The sequence below is a fragment of the Sinohyriopsis cumingii genome, chromosome 2 (assembly GCF_028554795.1).
Source record: "Sinohyriopsis cumingii isolate HCF-2022 chromosome 2, ASM2855479v2, whole genome shotgun sequence".
In the NCBI taxonomy this organism is placed as follows: Eukaryota; Metazoa; Mollusca; class Bivalvia; order Unionida; family Unionidae; genus Sinohyriopsis; species Sinohyriopsis cumingii.
The window spans coordinates 90,947,140-90,966,696 of record NC_142962.1 but is presented as its reverse complement, the minus strand read 5'-3'; the positions used below and the strand labels follow the sequence as shown (position 1 = coordinate 90,966,696).

The 19,557-nt window shown below is 34.5% G+C and overlaps 1 protein-coding gene across 1 annotated transcript in view; it reads left to right on the top strand.

Annotated features, from left to right (window-relative positions):
• The window catches only part of LOC149805354 (dual E2 ubiquitin-conjugating enzyme/E3 ubiquitin-protein ligase BIRC6-like), a 221,346-nt gene that overhangs the window by 10,154 nt on the left and 191,635 nt on the right, over nucleotides 1-19,557 (top strand). Inside the window, exons 3-7 of the mRNA XM_089949602.1 lie at nucleotides 4,325-4,459; nucleotides 7,305-7,555; nucleotides 9,035-9,163; nucleotides 11,483-11,556; nucleotides 13,634-13,683. Coding sequence (XP_089805728.1) covers nucleotides 4,325-4,459; nucleotides 7,305-7,555; nucleotides 9,035-9,163; nucleotides 11,483-11,556; nucleotides 13,634-13,683 — 639 coding nt within the window. The remainder of the gene's footprint in view (nucleotides 1-4,324; nucleotides 4,460-7,304; nucleotides 7,556-9,034; nucleotides 9,164-11,482; nucleotides 11,557-13,633; nucleotides 13,684-19,557) is intronic.

Genomic DNA, 19,557 nt, shown 5'->3' with positions numbered 1-19,557 from the left:
TCGGGGATTTCAATAGTCATGTACCCTTGGGGTTTTGAAACTTGGAATTTAAATATGATTCATTTTTAATGTGCGAAAATTCCATCCTGTGCATCTTTTTGACACGCATATACTTGGGCTGGAAAATCAGTCTTAATTACCTTTGATTTGCCTATGGCTTAATTTCTAACTTAGAGTGCACTGTCCATAACAAATTTACTGCAGGAGACACTGATTGAAATTTGCTCCACAACAGTTTACACCTTGATGGCTAATAATATCACTTCAGTGGAAGATATATATGAACTGGGTAGAGCTAACAGTTCATTGATGTCTTGCTTAGGTGCAAATGAATTAGGTTGGATTGTTTTGAGATTTTAAGTTTATGGTAGAGGAATATGAACAATCATGACTTTGATGGATTGCTGTTTGTTCAGATATCAGCATTGGTAAATCTGCACATCAAATTATAATCAATTGGTCAGAACTGGTGCATATAGCGGCTCTGGTTATAAAGGTAAATGGACCAACTTGACTTGTTTCATTGGCAATTAGTTTGCTTCATTTGGCGGAGTGTTTAAAACTTCAGAATCATTTAGGACTTCACTGGATACATTTCTGATAAAATATTGGTGTTTATTTGATTGCATTTTAAATTTTAATCAATTAGACAGAATGGGAAATATGGCTTTTTGTGAAGCCAGTTTCAGTGTGTGCTTGTGTTTTATTGGCAGTTAAGTTGCTTCAGCCGGCAAAATGTTCAAAACCTCGAGCTTTTAATTAATGGATCATTCTGAAAAAAAACTGAAAGGACATAACTCCCAGTGCTTACATCTGAACTTTAAAATCACAGTGGTGCAAAGAAGTATATTTTCTTTTCTGTCTCAATCTTGGAAACAACCTGCCAGAAACAGAAAGGTAGTGTCAGCTCTGAGGAGGAGGAGGAGAGTCAATCTCCAAAATTTGTTAGAAACTTTAATGACAAGTGGAAAAATGAACACAATTCTGTGATGTACATCCTTGATATTTGAATAATATAAAATCTTCATGCTTGTATGGGTATAATTTTTGCATTTAAAAAGATTTGGGCAATCGATAATAGAATATGCTGAGAAGTTACAAATATAATAAAATATAAAATAATCATCTATCTGTTTCATATACAGAATATACACATAGTAACAAATAGTTAGAATGAGAAACAATTTTAGAACAATCATATTATATGTTTCTTTCAAACAACTGTACAGGTGTTTTTCATTATTGAGCGCGAGACAAGAAATCTTCATCATCATTTGTTTCCACCAATAATGAGGAATCACAGCTATGGGCTTATGGCTGTCCAAAAGAACTGACTCCTGAGATTTCAGTTTTGACTCGAGATTTTTATTTCGACTCTTCAGATGTTGGGTTAAGGGTCAACTGATTCTTCAGTTTTGAAATCTATTGAGAACCCTGTTGAAAGTTTTTAGCACAAGTATACACCTGTAATTAGACAATGTTAATGTCATGTTGTGGTTGTTGCATTTTGATTCTGAATGTTGCCAGAGAGGTATCATTTGATAGTATTTACTTTCAAATTCTGAGAATTTTGTCACAAATGTGAATATTTTAGTTGCAACTTAGTCTTGTATAGGTTTTTTTTCTGGTAATTTTTTCAAGATCATTTAGCAAATGTACCAAAGAGTTTATGGGTTGGTCTGTCATATGTTATCACAAGTTATTACAGCTCATTAAACTACTTGGATGATTGCCTTGAAACTTTAAACACACATTCATTACATAGTCTAGTTTAGTATTAAAAGAAAATGGTGCTGCTTCGATCTGTGTCATCTCATCACTATTCTTAATGAATGGGAAAACACATTGATATACAGTTTTCACCAAAAGACTTCTTAATATCTCTAATTGGTCCTGAATGAAAATAGTGCTGATCTGACATCCAATGTGACTTTTTTGGCAGCCATCTCAAAAGTCTTGTTGCTACTTTTCCTGAACAGAATGTCATGTTGATATGGGGTTTTTATTGAAAGAACCATGATGTCTTGTTCTAAAAGAAAATGGTTTGGTTACTATTGCAACCATCACGAAAATGTTATTATTACTTCGGAATGGAAAGCCATTTTCAAATGGGGTTTCTCTAAACAACTTATCGTGATGTCTAGTTGGTCCTGAATAAAAATGTTAACAATCTGACATCCAATATGGCCATAATGGCAGCCATTTTAAAAAATCTCCTCCTGAATGGAAAGTTAAATCACCATGGGATTTTCACTGGAAAAATTCTTATCTCTAGTAGCTTGTAAATCAAAATGGTGTCAGCATGGATATGCAAGATGGTCGAACACAGTTGACATGGGTTTTCACCAGAGGACATTATATGTTTAGTTGGTCTGAAATGAAAAGGGTGCTGATCAGACATCCAATATGGTCACCATGGGAGCCATCTTGAAAATCTTATCACTACTCTCCTGACTGGATGGCCACATTCAATAGGGGTTTCACCAGTATACTTATAATGATATATAGTTCATCGTAAATGAATATTTTGCCAATCAGAATCCAACATGCCTGTCACAGTGGCTAATTTGAAAATCCTGTTGATACATCTGGCATTCAACCTTCTTGTATCCAGTTCTAAAAAAAAAAGTCTTGTATCCAAGTACTTGGGCCGCCATAAATCTAGATTGGGTCCATTTAGCATTCTAAGTGACTGCTTCGGTGGTCTACTGGTTAGAACTTCTGACTCGGATGCAGGAGGTCATGGGTTTGAACCCCTGCCGAGTCATACCAAAGACTTAGAAAAATGGTACTGACAGCAGCCTTGCTAGGTGCTCAACATTAAGAGGTTATTGTCGGGACTGGTCAGTCTGGTATTAGGATTATGTGACTGGATGTGACATCATGCTACGTGTCTGAGATATGAAGCCCCAGTGCTAGACATCACTGTTAACTTCCACACTGCAGACATTGTAGCGATATCACTGATTTTTTTTTAAAGTTACGTTAAAAATCCAAATCACATGCACACACAGAGTATTCTAAGTAAGTTGTGCAACTGGCTTATTAAGAAAGGTTTATAAAATTTGTCAAAATCTTGAGAGATCACTCCAGTAGCCTAGTGGTTAGAGCATCCACCTCAGATGCAGGAGGTAGGGTTTCGATCCTTTGTCTAATCATACCAAAGACTTACAAAAATGGTACTAATAGCTGCCTTGCTTTAGAGAAACAAATATATATATATATATATTAATATATATATATATATATTAATATATATATATATAGTTTTTAATCCATGTAGCTAAGCAAGTTGGTAGCAACTGATCCTATTGATGTACAGAGTGGATGTTTTGAGTACTTGTGAGGCATCCACTGATTGAATGTGCTATCACATGACTTAATTGTGAAATATAAAGGTATTGTTTTTCTGGATTGAGATAAAGAACGTCACTTGGCTCTTTGAAGCTTTATAGAGGCCACTGAGTACTTTTTGCTACTGATTATAATGACTTTGAGATGAAACTGAAGACATGTACAGAGATCCCAAGCAGAAATGCTTGCCATAGCTATTAAAAATTATGAATGATAAGAATTATGCAAAAATTGTGTTTGCACCAATTTTTCTTTGTGTGCTAAAGTATTCATTACTGGTGACATCTTAACATTTATATGTGCAAATGTATAGCTTGTAGAGCACAGTTCCCTTGCACAACTTGACATTTGAAAGTCATTGTTTGAGCCAATTTTTCCATTAAAAAAAAGAGAAGGAAAAAAATTAAATTTTGAGACCATTGTTCCTGTTTTATCCATGCTTATTGGTCAAAATTGGAATTTTGTTGGCTTGAACAGAACAGTAAGAAAAACCTCTGCTTGTATGCACACTCTTTCATACCCTTTTTCTCTTAAATTCAGTAAAATCTGGAATTAAATTCTTCCTGTTAATCTGAATAAAGAACATGTGTTGTACATTTGAAAATGCATATAATCGTGATCTGTGCCATTTGCACTTTGATTACCAATAAAGCAGAAGATAAGAGCTGTTCATTCTTGAATGGATGACGTGTATATTTTAAGCATTGCATATCCAGATTGGCATTGGAGGAACATGACAACATTGTTTAAAAAAACAAAAAACTTTGATATAATAGTAAACATCTGATGATCTAAAAGTCAAATCATCAAAGAGTCTCACCATTATCTTTTCTTCCCCCAAATTTTAAATCACCACTCTTGTAAACAAGAAAATGTGCAAATTTTATAGCTCTGGCATGCACAAGGTAGGCCTAATTCAAGACTTTGTTTATGTAAGTGTTTAAATGTTTTTCCTTTTTCTACTCTGCAGGCAGTTCAGTTGTTAAAGTCTCTAAGCCATGCTGAAATATCTGGGATTGATTTTGTTGATGAAGTCATCAAAGAACTTGGGAAACAGATAGAAATTGCACAAGAGGCAACCAAAGGAAACCATAAAACAATCAAGGTAAGTGCTCAGATGAATAAACCAATTATATTGTGTATATATTATAAAGCTTTGATAACTCTAATCTCATTTAAGCAAATACTTGGCAGGCATCACTCAAACGGCTTGTGGAATCCCACTATTGAACTAAATCCTGTTTGTATCCCTCAGAAACTGAAATTTTCTGAAAATTCAAGAGAAAAAACTTGGTATGTTGGCACTTTATCTTTATGAAGTTTTACTGTATATTTTTCATCCCCTGCCTTTTAATGATTGTATTTCTTATGATTTAATGTCTTACTAAGTTAAGTTTGGTTTGGTTTAGTAGAGAAGGAAAGTGTTTTCTCCCTCTAAATTTCAAAGATATTAGACTGTACCTACTCTTAGGAGTGCTTTCCTCTGTAATAAAAGAGGGATGGACAAACCTTCTGGGAGAGAGAAATTGTTACATTCCATGAGGAAGAAACAGCTTTCTCTCAGTTAAAAGTAGGGATTAAGTGTAATTACCAAAATAAAAGAGGGAGGAGCAGCGCCTTTCCTAATATAGAGGGTGTGTCTTCTAGGAAGAAGGTAGTGGCACTTTTTAAGGACTATAGTCTCAAATGCTTTGATTGAGCATTCAGTCTCGTTAACTTAGCTCGTATCATTTGTTCTTTTGTTTTTGGTAATACCTTTACTTAAATATATCATGCTCTTTTCTCGCTATCTTTACTGATCTCATAACACTTTGATTTAGGCAGTGGGAGGAGAATTGACAGCTGCTGCATTGTGCATGCATACAATAAAAATGCTTTATAATCTTTTTAAAAAATATTCTCGTAGAAGGTTAAAATAAAACAAACACATGTTGAAGGTATTATTTTATTACAGTACACCTCTCCCTTGATAACTCGCGCACAGCGGGGTCCACAAACATAGACTGCACTATAAGCAAGGCACGAGTTACTGAGGGACCTCCAAATATTTTTTAAAAAAATCGCTTTGACATCGAGAAAACTGTGGGGGGGGGTGCAGCATTAGGGAACTGGGCTGTTTATTGATTAAATCATCATTTTACAATCATGTCGATAATAATTTTTAATAATGCGCTTTTTCCAATGAAGTTGTTCATGATTCTGTTTAAATAACATTTATTTTCAAAATGTCCAACATATGATAGATCGTTCCAACTGGTTTCAACAAGCATCACATGTACGCGTGTAAAAAAAATCTGTGTATTATGTCATTGCTTTTTGTTTTCTTGATGAGTCTGGTTCCCATAATGGTGTTTAATACTATTCTGCCAAATCGGAAGTCCACAGAGCAATGAACTAGACTAATTGTTGATACTGCATCAAACAAGATTCCTTTTCTCCAAAAACACTTAGACATTTATTTCGTGAGACAATCGCCTATGTCGAAACTCAATTTTTGTATTGTTCAGTTAAAACAATATTGGTGTCATGATTTCATTGAAGGTAATAATGAAAACTTCTTATCATCCTTGAGGATATCTTCAAGTGCCAATTCAAGAATTCTCTGAAACTCGCTTGCCTACAATGGTCCATATCTGTGACATCAAGCTCTTTATTTTACGAAGTATTCATTTTGCTTGGCTGCCTTGTTATCTTTGATAGTTTATGTTATATACACAATAACATTTATAAGTGTTTGACTGATCAAATGAAGTGAATTTACCTGACATACGACCAGGGCCGCTAGATTTTAAGTTTATAGGATTTTTCGTGCCTTTTAACTTTTCTTTTATTCCACTCATTTATTTGATTCAAAAGACATAATTAACTTGGTAATACAAAGGAAGTCAGCTTTTAATTAAGTGCAACAATACAACAAATACTTCCAGAAGTCAGTTATCAAAATATCGTTGGCACTTAATTAGATTCTCAGAGAAATGCTCGCGGACATAGCTGTTACAGTAGATTGATGCATTTTACATTTAATTACAAGAGGATACATTGCATGTATGACGATTACACTTAAAAGGAACTAAAATATAGAACTAGAACACAAATTTCAATTGATAAAAGAATTATTTAATTTTTTATTTATTTATTAAAGTACTGCATCTTCTCGGCGTAAGTGATATTTTCAGTGATAAAAATTTCCTTACGTGTCGTTAATTGCAGAATGTCGTTTGGAAAGAAAATGTAAAAAAATTTATGACCTATTTTTAAATTTGATATTTCATATAGTGTTGATTAAAATGTCCAGGTCCTATCTACTGTTTTCGATGATAAAACGAGCGATACATCAAAGTTTCCGTTACCTGTTTTGATCATGATTTTCTTCAAGTTCAACAAATAGGGATAAATTTTTAGGGTATTTTCTGGTTTAAAAAATGGGAGCCACGCCTAACCCCACATTATAAGCGGGTTTGCAAGTTATCGAGGGAGTGGTGTATTTGAATTGAGCTTACAGATAGCTCAGCATTATGATTGCTAAAAATGTAAGAGGATGAAACTTACTACTAATTGTCCACATTTCTCTTTGAAGGGAATACTGACATAAAGGCTGATGTTTACTTTGAATATTAATGCACTGTATTGCAAAAAAGGTTGGGGTGGTTGGCATAAAATTGAGGCAAGGTGAAGTTATTTCCACTTTTTTGACTTGTTTAGGTGAAATAACAAACTCATTGGTGATTCATTTCGCTTGAGTCACCCTGCCTTTAGTTATATCTTGTAAATTATCAAGATCCGCACCCGAAAATCATATATACACCTTGGCATGAAGAGATAAATGCTGTACGTATATTGTTTCAACATTGGCTTTTGGGCCAGGCCATACCTCTAATGGCATAGCTTGATATGTAGTTGCTTGTTTTGGTCTGATCATAGTTTTAATTAATTTTTATTATTTTGTTTAGTGGGCCACAGTGTGTTTGGAACTGCAACACTGTGCCCTGAAGAATGTGTGCAGTAGCCTGGTAGCAGAGATGAGACGCTTAAACCAGCACAGTCCAGGACTCTCCATTGCTTCCACTGTCACTGACAGATTGGGCTACCTTCTGCCCAGCAGTCAGCCCGAGATCACAGGCGGGCCAGTGGAGCGCACCTTGATGTACAGTGAAGCTGCCAGGCGAGAGACATTCTCCAAGTGGCCTCATATGAATTACAAGTGAGTTGGACATTGATATACTAGCATTGAGAAATGTCCATATTAATTGGCAGTTACTAATTCTAAAATGCAGCACATGCAATTCTTTTATTTCTGAATGCATTATGGTGAGCACAGAGAGAAATAAAGAACTGGCACAATATGTGGACAAATTGCAAACTTGCTGAGTTTGCAGCATTAGGTGTGGAGAATACACCACAAGCCATGTCACCAAGGCGTGTTAGAGAGATAAGCACAAGGTGTGGACAGCAGGTGCAAATTGATATGCATGCATTATAAAAGGGCAAATATAGCAAATAAATACAAAGTATGACCAAATCATCTCATATATTACAAATTACATATTGCACAAGACCATTTTTAAAATACGAACCATGACAGGTTGAGGATACTGCAGCATTAATCATTTGTGGACATAACGAATATTCACGAAAGTTTCTGTAGACATGTAGACTTGTTAAAGTGAGTGTTATGCATAAATAATTTATCCATTTCTTTTGTGTCTGTACTCTTGTATTAACTACTAATCCACATGGATTTATCCAATTTGTGAAAAAAAATTTAACTGCATGTCCAGGTAAGTAGCAAAAATAAATGTACGTTAAATAAAATCAATATGTACATTTTTCATACAGTTTTCTCCAATTATGGCATGTAATATATAGATTGCTCTTTTTATGTGCAGATTACACTTTTTGTCACTTATATTTAGTAATAAATTACACTTATACCTCACTTGGGGGTTGGCATGTGTGAACCTACAACAAAGCATTCAGGTACACAGGTAACTGATCGCTAGAATTGATGGTTACCCGGTAGAACTTTCTGAAAATTGTAACATCTTTAGTTGAGTATGGTTGCCAAATGCATCATTCAGACCAGAAGGCACTGGGCTGAAAATTTTGTAAACTTACATTAAAAATACATAACAAAAACAAACCATGACAGCTTTTCTTAGACCCTCATTCTCCCACTTCACTGGAAAATTCAGAAATGCAGTATTAGCAGGTAATGCATTACTGGTAATAAAATGTAAACTAATTTGAATTTTGTAATATTTACCTTTTAGTAGTGCCTGATTCCCTCCTCCATCTCTGCTCAGATATCCTTTCAACCTCTGTCCAAGTCAAAGAAGTATAATATTCCAATTTGTGGACATTGACCAAGGTATCAGAGTTTTTTTTCCTGAGTGAATAATGTTGTTTGACAGGGGCCAGCAACAGGAAAAGATAATAGCAATGCAATAATAGCTGGTATATATTACATAATTAAAATGATTGTTTCCCTCGCTGAAAAATGCATTATTATTGCTGCTTTTAGCTCTACTGGTCATAGATTACCATAATGATGACATACCTATGATGTTTTATGAAGTTCTGGCCATTATATAGGCAGAAATGTGGTAACAGAGTATCACAAAATTCTCTATGTCCATTACAAAATGTGGAGATAATAATAGTTTTAGTTTTTTGAGCATAGGTGGGCACTTCCAGAACCAATGGCCCAGGCAGGATTTTATCACCAGCCCAACTCTTCTGGAGATGATCGGGCCATGTGCTTCACCTGCAGTGTATGTCTGGTGTGCTGGGAACCGACAGATGAGCCATGGTAAGAACAGGAGTATACATGGATCTTTATATAGCTACTTTCACAGGTATATTGTAATCGTATAATTCTGAGTTAAAGGTAGAGTTGTTCCATTGGTTGGATGGGCTACTAAGGTTAGGTGACATGGGTTGCACTTGAACTGTGATTTGTCAAGTAGATGGAGTTTGCTTATCTACCCATATTAAACAGGATGTGAAAAACCCAACACTTGGTGTTTGATCTCAGGGAGCATGTTGTGATAGGCTAATTATCTGCCATCTACAGCCTATGGACATAGGTGATCAGTCAGCTTCAAACTTCACCTTGTGCCCATTGCATCTAGTAGTTACCAAAGACAACCAAGGAGTTAGATGGCAAAAAGGAGCAACTTTCCTCTATAGTAGCATCTGCTTGGTTGCCTTGTGGAGTTGTGGCTTCTGCAAGAGTTTAGTAAAATTGATGTGTTCAAATTTTTGAGTAATCAGTCTTTTGAGGGTGTTAAGAAATTATAATGTTTTAGAGAAAAACATCTTGTATCTGATGAATTTTCTGTCTGTTAAAATATTGACTATGTGTACCAGATATCACTCTAAACCATCAATATAAACTGTGTCAGATATGACTAGCTTCAGAAATGTTCTGAATAACATGAGTGTATTTTTGTTTATTTCTTGGTAGATGAAAATGTTTCTTCTATTGCCTACAATGATTGCTCTTTCATCTAGAATTTGATCATTTAAGTCCTTTAAGTAAGGGCTTATATCTTTACCATTGTCTATTCAGCCATCCATATATCCTGCCAGCCAGCCATCCTCCTGTTACAGATTAGTTGGGTTTTGCATTTGGGTAATTTTTCAGGGACTGTGGTGCGGAGTCTGTGTTCCATGCACACATTTCTAGTTGTCTTTCAGTGAGGGATCACAGTAGCATCCCTTGAATTCTACAGGTTGCAGCAAAGAACAAAGTTGTCCAACATTACTTCTGGTTTACATCCTGCATTACAAACAAAGAGTCAATAGCATCTTCATCTTGCTTTAGAAATGTCTCAATCATAGGGATCATAGATGTTTCCATTGCTCAGAGAAAAATTAAAATAAACTAGAAGCTAAGTTATCTGGGTGAAAAAAAGGAGTTAATTGATCAGTAAGCAAATATTAAGTTAAGTCAGTGTTGAAAATGGAAAATCACATATTCTGATGTATGCATTAAACAAAAACTGAATGTGGTATTTTCACACAATTCTATACAATTCTGTTTCATAATAATATTTTCAACAGATGCATTGCCCTAAAAGTTATATAATCCAATTACCATTCATCAGTTTCTTGTGATTCTTTAGGTATTTAGTGGGTGAGGTAATTTAGTCTTTAAACATTGTCACAAGACTGTTAATTTTGAGTTTTAAAAAAAATTGAATTATTTATTTTTCCTTTTCAGATACAAGTTATTTTATGATGAGATAAATAGATAGTATATAAAATAATTTGGACATAAGAATGAGCAATTTCAATATGACTTGAAATAATTAAAAAAAATGATTCTACTTTGTACAGATTATTTTGTATGTATTGGTTATAGAATTTTTATATTATAGAGAAAGTACAACTTTTATTGAGTTTTTGAAAATAATATTTGGTGAAGTCTGTCATAGTATTATAATATTGTTTATGAATGCTTCTATTTAAAATGGGTTTACTAATTTGGAATTAAGCTGATAACTTTATGCACTGACTGAATCTTAGTTTGATTTAACAGCCCTTAATGCTTAAGGGCTGTTCCAGGTAATATAGAAGAGTATCAGAGACATGATAAGGTTCAATCGAGGATTTAACCTACTCTTAATAAAAATTGTGGATAAGTAAATGAAGTTAATAACAGAAGGAATCTAAAATTTTAAGATGTACCATTTTTATTAACCTAAAAAGGAAGCCAAATGGCAGTTTTAGTGTCTTATAGTGTTAATGTAGTATATCTTTTGATTCTTCTTGAACTACAATAAAACGTTAGATGTGATTGATACTTGTATTGTGAATTGTGCATTCTTAGGGACAATACAAGATCTGAGGGGAAACCAAATATTGGGACTGGGTTTTTCTGTGGTTCCATGTATTAAGAAGATGACTTAATTTGATACTTCTTTCATGGTGTATGTGTGGAGCCTTATTTATGTTTGCAAATAAGACTTAATAAAAGCATTCATTACTTTAAAAAAGAAAACTATCACCAGCTGTAAATTAAATTTTAAGTTTTAGTTACAAGAGAAAAATGGTTAGCTTTAAAGCACATTTTTGTCTTGGTGTTAATGCCTTAAATACATCACATTGATTAAAAAAATTGCAGGTCAGAGCATGAGAGGCATTCTCCATCTTGCCCATATGTCAAAGGGGAGCACACACAGAATGTCCCTTTGTCAGGTAAGAGTTGTAAAAAATTTGGTAATTATTGCCTCCACTGCACTAGCAGAGGGGTATATTGTTTTGCAGTTGTCCATCATAAATAGGAAATTAATAACGAGTTCATAAACAAACACCATACCCATGTAAAACCCGAGAACTAAGTGCAGTAGGCCTGCAATGATCACGAGTCACTTAAAAAAAAATAAAAATAAATCTGAACGCATGTACAGTTTCATACCCTTTCAAATTCCAGCTAATAAAGCGGACATTATTTACTAGTCAACTGATTGCGTCTAATAACACCGCCAAGCCAGCAAACATGATGGCAGCTTTTGGTTTTTGATGTTTATTAAATTGTGAGAATCTTTGATCAACCACTGCATTGGCTGCTGCTTGTTTGTGTACGCAGTTAAAGAAGAAACACATGTCGGCTGTTGTTTGAGCAATGATTGTATACAGAATTAATTGAAGACAATCACAAAGATGACTTACTGGCTTTACTCATGGATCAGTAACAAGGAGCATTTCTGATAATGTTTATTTTGGCATAACACTTCAAGAACCTGGTGAAATTGTTAAATTTCAGAGCAAGTCATGATCGTATTATATTCGAATTCATACTCGAACTCTTCCTAAAATGATAATAAACGTTTTACACACTATTTCTCATACCTTAAAAAAAGTATTTTCCTGGGAACGAGAAAAATACACGTACATTAATTAAAATTTCAGGAACCATGCTACGATTGTATTCTATATCATATTATACTCGAATTCATACACGATCTCTTCCCCAGAATGATAATAATTTGTTTGTTGCGCAAAGTGCAGAGAACGAATTGCATTTGTGAACTTGCGTTTCCATAACGGTAAAATATTTATTATAAAAAAAAATTAATAACAAGTTCATGAGTAAACCCCATACTCATATAAAACCCAATAACTAAGTGCAGTAGGCCTGCAGTGGCCATGGGTCACTTTTATATAAAAAAAATAATTTAAAGCTGAACGCATGTACTATTTCATACCCTTTCACTTTCCATCTAATAAAGCGGGCATTTTTTACGATTCAACTGACTGCGTCTAATAACACTGCCTAGCCCAGCAAACATGTTGGCGGCTTTTGTTTTTTGATGTTTATTAAATTGTGAAAATCTTTAATCCACCGCATTGTCTGATGCTTGGTTGTGTATGCAGTTCAAGAAGAAATACATGTTGGCTATTGTTTGAGCAACGATTGTATACAGAATTAATTGAAGACAATCACAAGGACGACATGCTGACTTTATTCATGGACTAATAATAAGTAACATTTCCGATAATGTTTATTTTGGCATAATGCTTCAAGAACCTGGTGATATTGTTAAATTTCAGAAGCTACGCCACGATCGTATTATATTAAAATTCATACGCAACTCTTCCCCAAAATGATAATAAACGATTTACACACTATTTCTCGTACCTAAAAAAAAATCCCAGTACGAGAAAAATACACAGACATGTATTTAAAATTTCAGGAACCACGCCACGATCACATTAACTTCGAATTCATACGCAAACTCTTCCCCATAATGATAATAGATTTTTTATGCACTGTTTTATGTACTTTGGAAAAAAATGTTTTTTCATGTGCGAATGAATATAGGAAATTACGGGAGCCACGCCACGACCGCGTTATATCCGAATTTGTGTTAAAGCGGGGTGCTTTATAGGGGGATTGCACTGTACCACTCTTCGTGAACACGTAAATTATGATGGTTATGTGCCTTGTACAATTAAATGTGCATACCTTTTTTAAAATATTATCTCAATTTGTAGGATCGACAACTTGTAGTCATTTTCCAAATATATAGCAAAAAAGTTAAATCTTCAATTTTGCATTAGTGTTATATGTCAGTTTGCCACAGATAAATAAAAAAATTAAATTCTTGGATTTGAATATAGACTTTTTTTCTCAATAAAATGCAGTTTTAAGGATTTGGAATAGCAACACTTGAGAAAAGACTTGATCATGAAACAATAAAATAAAATATATAGTAAACTAGGAATTTGCAGATGGCATTGACTCCATTGTTTTGATTTTGTTTCATTGCAGTCACCTATGCAACTCAACCAGCCATGACACATGGAGATAGAGGGGATAGAGTAAGTTGCTTCTTTAATTGATAGATCATTTGAAATAAGTTCTATAAGTATATTTAGATAATAATTATTAGATGGACCATCACTGTTGTCATATTGTAACTGCAGCATTTGGACCCATTAACAACACTTCTCATACAGAAAGTATATTTGGCTTCGAGGGATGGCATGTCTGGTCTTTTCTACTTAGAATAGCTCCAGGGTTCATATGGTCTTTGAAGGTCTTTGAGAGTTTGGGAAAAGTGAGGTAGCATTTTCAAGGCCTTGAAAGTTTGGGAAAATCGAGCAGATTACCCTGAGGTCTTTAAAAGTCTTTGAAAATTGAAATAAACCCAAATTTTTTTAGCCTTGAAACAGTCAGTCATGCTTTGTAAAGGGTCATATCCATAGAGTAAATGGTTTGGCTCAGAGTAGTTGCCTCCATGGGTATGTAGTTTGAGAGATTCATTGTGGTACTTATACAATACATTATTTCAGTAGAAAATGCTGATAAAACGCAATTTTGCTTAAATGTTTTCTCATTATTTAAAGCATTTGGAATCAATTCTAAATTGAGAAATGATGAAAACTTCAGATTACATGCATCTAGATGGATATTATTATTTGCTTATGATCATTTAAAAGGAAAGGGAAAATCAATATCTCTTAATTTAAGTTTATTCCATTTATCCTGTTTAATGTACACTAAATCCCTTATTTATGTGTATATTGCATTCCTAAGAAGCTTTACTGCAAATGTTGAATTAGTGTGACTTGAATCCTTTCATCAAGTTTTGAACACAAAAGGTGGCTGTTCTAGCTAGGGAAATAATATTGTGCATTTGTGTATATATGCATATGACATACATCTGGGGGTGTATATTTCAGCTTGGTGTTAATATCTTGTGTAAATGTAATATTAGCCAAGGGTCAGTCAAATGCATGCAAAGCAAGAGTTTACTGTATTGCCCAAGCCACACAAGATGTCACTTTTTTAAATACTGTTATGACCCTATTGTCTTAAACTAAGTAACAGAAAAGAGCTAGAACCAACACGTTTTGTCAAATTCAGCAAATAATTTAATTTTCTTGAATACAGAGTAAAAATTTAAGAACTTTCAGGTTTATTAACTAAATCCCAAATAGTCCTAAACATTCTATCACAAGTTTAAATGGATGAAGTTCCAATTGAATTCCAGTGGTATTCCAAAAAAGTTCCAGGATTGAATTTGTTGATGTGTCTGTAGTCTCATATGTGATAATGTGCCAATGTCTTGCTGCTAGATTTAAAGGTGATGTGCTAACAGTTTTTTTTTATTTTCACAACAAATATAATAAAAAATGCCGTGTATTCACTATAATTCCAAATTAATGTTTTAGACGAAGAATATTGTTGAGTACTATGTAATTCCAGTGAATAATAATTTGAATAAATACAACCAAATTAAAAACTGAACTCAATAAAACTGATTCTGTTTCAGATGTTAAGGCAAGAATGGGTAATTTTTCAACAACATTATATAAGCTAAGACACAAAAATAGAACCAGAATGTTGGTCGGTTTTCTTTTAAACATTCAGAGTTGTCAACAAGTTTAGGAATTGCAAGTGAAAAACTTAATGTCCTAGACTTAGATTCATGTAAACATGTTTACCTTTAATAATGATCTGAATATTGAATTCACACTTACAGAAATATTAGCTATGTATTTTCTTGTTTGCAAAATAAATATCCTTGGTGAGGTGAGGTTCATTTTGAAATTGAGTTAGGACAAGGTTAAGTACAAAATACAGATGTATATAACGTGGAGCCTTCCATTAGATTTAAAGTTGGAGGGTGAGTTGCCAAAACAGGCAGGGGATTTGAGGGACCTCGCCAACTGGGATACATGTTGTTTTTTTTAAGTAGCGGGATGTAAAGTAACAGAATTAGACCCACTCTGACAGAAAATGTCCTGGCACGGAGGTCTTTCATTCTTGAACAGATGATGCTGATATTCCATCACATTTGGATGAAGATCCAAAAATTTTAGAAACCTTTGAATATTGTTTTCATAATACATAGTCAACAGCATTTATGAAATTTCAACAGGAAGTATTATACTGATCAAGAGTTGTTTTCACCAACTGCTCTTGCATTTGGCTGTTAGGCAGATGTCAGACAGATGATTGGGTTCACCTGGGTCTCTTGCTAGCTTACCTGGCCATAACCTCAGGTAAACTTACAGAATAGTCCTTCTTTCATCTTGCATCATGCTTCATCCATCAACACTAAAACTGCATCTCCAAAACTTCTCATCAATGCAACCAAATTTGACAGGCAGCATCCTGGTGTCTGTTTCGCTTGAGTTTATACAATGATGCTGATCTACCTTCAGTTATGGTCACACAAATTTTTGACTAAATTTAACAGTATTTTGGCATAAAGGGATTTTATGTTTGTACAAATGGTGCCTCTTTGCCTTTAAATATGACTGCCATTACTAAAAATAGAAAAAACTAGCTTCTCAGAACTTCAGCAGAATCTGACTTTAAATAACAGAAATCATCCTGGCATGATGGGCTTTCATTTTAAAGCAAATGATGCTAATCCATTGTAAAATATGTCTATCAGTATTAAAAACTGGAAAACCTTAGAAGTGATATCTTGTCCCAAATTGCTCAACAGAATTTGACCAAAATTGACAGAAAGCATCAAGGCACCACGAGTTTTCAAAGGGATACAAAATGATGGTTTAAATTTATAGATGAAACTGATCTGCCATTAAATAAGGCTGCCACTACTAAAAATAAGAAATACTGAAATGATTTCTTCTTAAAAAGTGCTTATGAGAGTTTGACCAAATTTAACAAAAAGCATCTTGACAATAAAGGGTTTTAGACTGATACAAATGAACCACCATTAACTATGGCTGCCAAAACTAAATCCTTTAAACTATTTAAAATCTGCTCGACCAATTTCATCTATATTGAGTAGAAAGGATCCTGGCATCAAGGACTTCATTTAAAAGAAACAAACTTTAAATGTCAATAAAATTTTAATAGAAAGCATCTTGGTATAAAGAAGTATTTTCAGATTTATCCATGTGTTGCTGTTCCACAATCTAATATTGTGGCCATTACTAGAAAACAGAAACACTGCTCCAAAGAATTTAACCAAATCAATAGCATTGAGATTTGTACAAATGAGGTCAACCTGCCATCATCTTTGGATCCCATTACTAAAAGTACAAATCTTATAGTTATCACTTCCCAAAAAGTACAGAGGAGAATTTGATCAATTTTGACAGGAAGCTTTATGGCAAGTTAGGGCTTTGAAATTTGTGCAAATGCTGCCAATCTACCATCAAATATTGCCAGGTTACTCAAAACAGGGAAACATTTATTAATCAACTCCGGGACAAAATTGCTCAATAGAAATTGACCATCATTTGCATAAAGTCCTTTCAATCTTGAATGATTTAATACCATTAAATGTGGAGCACTAGAAAAAAATTCTGCAGAAACCATCCTGCTGTCAGAATTTTGTTGGTCAGCTGCTCTTGAATTTGCCTGATAAGTATATGTCTGGCAGATGAGCAGTCTTGTGGCAATTTGGGTTTCTTGTTTTCCAACTAATGTACCTTAGAAGGGTTGAGCTGAAATATCTATCATTTGGCAGTTTACCATCTTAAACGATATGCAAACAGTTTCATTGAATTAGCAATGGCTGGTCATTGCATTCTTCACAATCACTGGCACTGGTCTATTATAGCCAGCAGACTCACACCTTACTTTCAGTTTCTGAAAGGTTTTACTTGGCACAATCACATTTGCAGTGAAAATTATATAACCTCATCATCCCATATAGATTTCAAACCATATCAGGCTCTATTGACACAAACTTTTGTAATTTGGACAACTGTAATTGTTAGTGGCAAATACAGTGATAACTCACATTTCAATCAATCCTGCAACCTTCTGGTCACGAGTCCAGTGCCTTAATCACTGAACCACCGCAGCTTCCTTGGGTGGAGATCCCAGTGATTTTTCATGTTAAGACTCCAGGCACAGGGTCCCATGGGGTTAAGGACAGCTGCAGGAATCTATGCTGACCACGCAGATTAACTCTCGTTTTTAAAGCCAAGTAAGTGCATGTACTATCAGGGTGGGCTGTGACCAGTTTCTAAGTTATGATTTAGAGTCTAGTGCCCAGGGGCAGAGAGACGCTGGTTTTATAAATGACTAGGTCTTCTTATTGCCAAGAAAGTGATCCTGTATATATGATCTAGGAAAGCAGATAAATGAGACCAGCATTAACAAAACATGTCAAAACTTTATTCTCTGAGATTTTGTTCATCATTTGAAATCTTTTATTATTGTGCATAAATTGAAGTTATCATTGGTTAGAGCATAAGCATTAAAAAAAACCCCAAAGATGTTGTACAATTCAGTCACAATGTAATTGCAAAAAGGTCTCGTTGAAGAGTACTTTTGTTTATGTAGGAATATGTCAGTCTTACCAGGATTTGGATTTTCAGTTTAGATTTAAGTTCAACATACATACAAAACTACATAAATGAACAAATTGCTCTGGTGGTCTAGTGGTTAGAGCATCTGCCTTGGATGTGGGAGGTCGTGGCCTTGATCCCTGGCCGAGTCATACCAGAGACTTACAAAAATGGTACTCACAGCTGCCTCGCTTGGCACTCAGCATTAAGAGGATAGTGTTAAGACTAGACTGTTCGGCCTTGTGTCAGGATAATGTGACTGGGTTCGACATCATGCTACATGTCTGTGGCATGATGCCCCAGTGCTAGACATCACTATAAACTGCCACACTGCATACATATAATGATAAGACTGAAATTTTTTATAAAAGTATGTTAAAAATATAAAAAAAAACACGCACACACACACATATAACTGAACATGCCTTATAGTTTTTTGTTACTTGTATCGACTAAAGGACAGATACCTGAATGTGCAAGATAAACTTGATCATTTAAACTTGGCACCTCCCTATCATTCTGTGGTTGGTTCAGAATTAAATAAAATTTTCAGCAGAGAGATTTAGTTAACCCTTTCATCACTAAGTAACTTTGGGGGCATAGAGTCCTCAACACTAAGTAACTTAGGAGTTGTAAAGCAAAATGACTTGTGGATTTTGAAATAACTTAACTTTGCCAATTTTAAAGATATCTGGCTGGATTAGGTTAAAAATCAAATTTTATGACTACTGACTAAAATGTGCATATCTATTACAACTGTTAAAATACAGTGCAAACAGGTAACACAACAGGTAAAATACAAGTAATTATTTATTTACTTCTTAGAAAACGTAGAAAGTTCCCAAAACTTGTTCAGTTGCTCCTAGATGTACTCATGAATAATTCCAGAAGCAACACAAGTCTTTCTTTCAGGTATATGACAGGTGGAAATTAAAATTCCATAAAATGCCTTGATTTGATCGAAGGTAAGATCGGTCCACACGCCTGTATTGCCTCTGGCACGTTTGATCGTCGCATTCAAATTCGATAGACGGACAATGTTTCCAAAAACTTCATCTGAATAAAAAATTTGAAAATATTCCAAAGCTCTCCTTGAGCCATCTGACACTTGGGTGGGTCCAACTCTCAGAAAACTGAAACAAATCTCTGGTTTTCCAATTTCGTCCAAACAAAATTACGTGGAGCGTACACTTCCTCCGGTTCAAAACCTTCAAGGTCCTCTTCATCGTCATCACTGTCACCCACAAGCGCATTCCATTGCCTCTCCAGACGCCTTCTCTCATTCTTTGAACTCCACCATTTTGTATACAAATTTCACCTTTCGGAAAACTTGTTAAAAGTGCCTACTTTGTTCGATATTTCTAGTTGTATACAAGGTAAACTCACAAGATAATCCAAATATAATATCTA